Source organism: Monoraphidium neglectum (genome assembly GCF_000611645.1).
Source record: "Monoraphidium neglectum strain SAG 48.87 unplaced genomic scaffold scaffold04956, whole genome shotgun sequence".
NCBI classification, from domain to species: Eukaryota; Viridiplantae; Chlorophyta; class Chlorophyceae; order Sphaeropleales; family Selenastraceae; genus Monoraphidium; species Monoraphidium neglectum.
Window position 1 is genome coordinate 1 of NW_014008674.1, and position 3,745 is coordinate 3,745.

Below are 3,745 nucleotides of genomic sequence, written 5' to 3' on the forward strand. Positions count from 1 at the left end.
CAGGCGGGCCGAGCGACCGCAAACCACACGCCGCCGAGGGCTGGGACTGCCAGCAGGGAGCGGGGCGCAGCTCGCTCAGCTGGGATTGGCCACAGGGCCATTGATGCACTCCTAGTGCGGGTTCCAGTCCAATTTTGTCATCCATCGTCCCTCCAACACAACCAATATGTATTTGAAAACGATCAGAACAATGTGAGTCGGCCGCCCACCTGGCGTCAATCAGGACGAGCGCCGCGTCGCTGCGCCGCAGCACGCCCAGCGTGAGCGCCCCCGCGCGCGCCTGCAGGCTCTGGGCCGGCAGCTCCGGCTCGAGGCCTGAGGTGTCAACCACCTGGGGCGCGTGACGGCGGTGAGTCAGTGGTGAGTCAATGGAGTGGTCCGTCAGTACAAGGTTCGGTCAAAGGGGGCGATGGCGGGTCGAATGGGGTGGCGTTTGACCGTTCGAAACGTGGGACTGGTGGGTGTGAGGACTCGGTGGTGGTGGTTCGAGGGCGTAAGGGCGACTTGGGTGCAGGTTTAGGTGCGGCGAGCCCGGCCCAGCTGACGGCATTACACTCAGCAGCGGGCCCGGGGAGGGCGGGTGCATTTGGGGGCGCGGGCCTCCGCTTTCCCGCACCGCCAGCTGTGCCCTGGCCTCAAGGTCCGCGCCGCAGCCGCCGCCGGCGGGCGCCTTGCGCTGCGCCCTGCTCGGGCCGTGGCTGAAAACGCTGCACGACCTGCTCGCGCAGCCAGGCGCACAGGGCCCGCTGCCCGCCACCCCTGGGTGCTCTTTATCAGCGCCAGCCGCGCCCTCGCTCAATGCTGACTCAGCGGCCCCCCGCCTCACCCTGAACCGCAGGTCCCCCAGCTGCCCCACAGCTTCCTTGTAGTCACGGGTGACATGGCTGCCGGGTGTGTCGTACACCTGCGGGTGTTGCGAGATGCGATAGCCAAACCATCATTGGGTTCGATGGCTGACTGAGGATTGTCGATATGCGATGGGATGGGAGTTGTGATTGGCCCCGGGCAAAGCACCGACATACACCAGCAGAGCAGCCGGCGTACGGCCGTTGTGGGAGCCGGCACATTCGAACGCTGCCCGCGCCACACTCTCTCGAATCTACTCAAGTTTGTTTGTGCAGCCGACCGGCTTTTGCACTGAGCGGAAGGTGTCGAACGCACCAGAGCCTCCTTCTTGCGCACGAGGCGGTTGAACAGCGCCGACTTGCCCACGTTGGGACGGCCCACGATCGCCACCTGGGGTGGGGTCAACGTGGAGGCGAGTTGCTAGTGTGTTCTGCCCAGCTGCCTCGACGGGCCGTTCGGCCCCAGCTTTGATTTAGTATGGGCGTAGTGACGTGACACACAATTGGTGCCATGTACTTGACACAAGCGGTGCGGCAGTTGCCACCTGCCGGGAGCGATTGAGATGAAGAGGCAGCAGCGGCGGCGGCGGCGCACCATCGGCAACAGAGCATCCTCATCTGATGGGGGTCCCTTGCTGGCCTTGGGAAGGCGCGTTCGCTTTGAATAGCCTCGCGCCAGCTGCAGCAGCGCCGGCAGCACCGCGTGTCTGGTCCCCATTATCCTTCAAATTTGCGGGCTCAGATCATTCGCATGTTGATTACACGTAACATATCATCTTTAGAACAACATAATTTCGTTGCGCACAGTAGTGACGCGCTGAACCACCACAGCTGTGACATGATATTGTCACCCGGTGACGCGCATCCCCTCTCAAACTCCCTGCTCCGAAGCGGTCTGATGATGTGTGCTACAGCACTGTCAATCAGCATCGCGTACATATGCTTGGGCTCTGTACAGGTCTCTACCCGAATTTGGCGACCTTCTGCATCAGTCCTGATGGCAAATGCGCCTGTGGGTGTCATGATGTCAGCAGGGCGGCGCCAGCGCCGATGCAAGTCCGCAAACATTGCATCCGCGTCATGCTTTATAGACTGGCACACGCTGTACGTCCGTCTAGAGATGCTGCTAAACGTCCTCGATGCTGATACAGCAGCCACTGGCAAATACTCCTGGGTGACAAGCAAGGGCTGCCAGTTTTGTCACATTGGTGATTACTGCTCACTGTGCTTACTATGGCATACTGGTATGAAGGAGGTCTGCTTCGATTACATGCACGTCAGTGGTGCACTGCGCCACCACGCACGCGACACCAGCCCGGGTACACAGGCACTGAAAAGCAGTCAGCACGTTGCACTCATAAAATCCGCCTCTCTGCGCTGCGCTCGCTTGCTGCAGCGGCCAGAGGCTGCCTGCTAGGGTGCAAAAACAGAAATCCGCAAAAGGAATGAAAGACTTTCCTGGGGAGGGGCCGCAAATGGGCCGTTGCCAAGGCGAAAATGCTGCAATCCTGGAATCCCACGTGCAGGTTTAGTAACAAAACAAAACAACACTTGGATCAAAACCCCCAGACTGGTTGATCCAATAGCAAAACACTCCTGCCTCCGCTTACACTCTTCTCACACACAGCCATCTGAGGTGACAAAACGACTCTGGTGACAGATGCCCCCCGGGTGACGCCCGTCAGCCGGGTGCTGTCTCCTTGCTCCGGCGCTCGCCTGCGACCCGGGCGACACCACCGCCCCTCGCCTCCCACTCAAGTTATGTCACCACCCCGACATATGACGTCATCGCCTGCGTCACTGGTAACCGCGGTACTGCACCCGCAGCTCCACCCGCCCCGGGTTCTTGCCCGCGCCGCGCCCTGTGAGGTCGTACCACCCCTCCACCAGGCCGCGGGTGCCGCCCTTCACCGTCGACACCACCTCCTTGATCGGCAGCTCCACGCGGCCCAGATCATCGTCCGGCTTCAGGTAATCGCGATCGCGCACCTGTCGGTGCGGGAGTTTGAAAATCCAGGGGTGAGGAGAGGATTGGGGACGAGCCTGGCAATTAAAGGCCTAGAGGGATGTTTTGGTTGTCTCCTCGCGCCTCAGCCCTCCAGATTGTGTTCCCATCAGGTCCTACCTTCCCACGCTTGCCGATCACCCCTTGTGATCAGGGGAGGAATCACCCAACACCTCCCCACCCCTCCAAAAGCGATGAGCAGCCACCCACCCGAATTACTAAGGTGTCGTGGAGCTGCGCCGCGCAGGAGGCGACCGCGGCGGCAGAGGTGCAAAGTGAGGGCACAGGGAGAGGGGTGACAAGATATATGGGACTCTGGGTGCACAATTCCTTGGCAGAAGGGGGAGTCAGTAGTTGCTGTGTGTGCCAGCAGCAGCGCGGTGACGCCACGCCTGTGGTCGCAAACGAGGCACCCAACCGCCTGCCGCCCCGACGGCGGCGCCGCGAGGGCGCGCTGGATCCGCCCGCACGGCAGCCGCAAGTCGCGCAGCCGCCCCTGCACAAACTGGGAACTCTGTGGCAACCGCAGCTTGCCTCTCACGACAGGCAGGCAAGATGGGGCCAGCGTTGCACAAATCGTTGGGCAACTCGAGCATACGTTGAGCAAGATATGAGCAGAGTAAAACCAAGATACAAGCAAGATATGAAAAGATATGAGATTGATGTGAGAGGGCTCCCAGTGGCCCCACCTGTGTGTTGAAGAACTCAAAGGTGGCGCCCCACTGGGGGCTCCTCGTCTTAGCCACTACTGCGGTGTGCTGGCGCTGCCCGGCCACTGTCACGGTGCAGTACGCCTGGGGTCGGTGGCCGGGGGGCGGGTGATGCGGGTGACGCGGGTGACACAGAGGACGTGGGTGACACAGAGGACGCGGGTGACACGCGTAATGCAGGTGAC

General features: G+C 61.5%; 2 protein-coding genes across 2 annotated transcripts; both read right to left on the reverse strand.

Annotated features, from left to right (window-relative positions):
* Positions 1–75: 75 nt before the first annotated feature.
* Positions 76–1,563, reverse strand: MNEG_15013 (GTP-binding protein; the record flags this gene model as incomplete). The annotated part of the gene is made up of 5 exons (XM_014036515.1): positions 76–79; positions 210–331; positions 827–904; positions 1,162–1,236; positions 1,441–1,563. 5 exons carry the CDS (start codon positions 1,561–1,563, stop codon positions 76–78), a joined length of 402 nt encoding a protein of 133 aa, XP_013891969.1.
* A 1,079-nt stretch (positions 1,564–2,642) lies between these two features.
* On the reverse strand, positions 2,643–2,834 carry MNEG_15014 (hypothetical protein; the record flags this gene model as incomplete). The annotated part of the gene is made up of 1 exon (XM_014036516.1): positions 2,643–2,834. A coding segment is annotated over one exon (192 nt), but the record flags the coding sequence as incomplete, so codon positions are not given.
* Between the last annotated feature and the right edge of the window lie 911 nt (positions 2,835–3,745).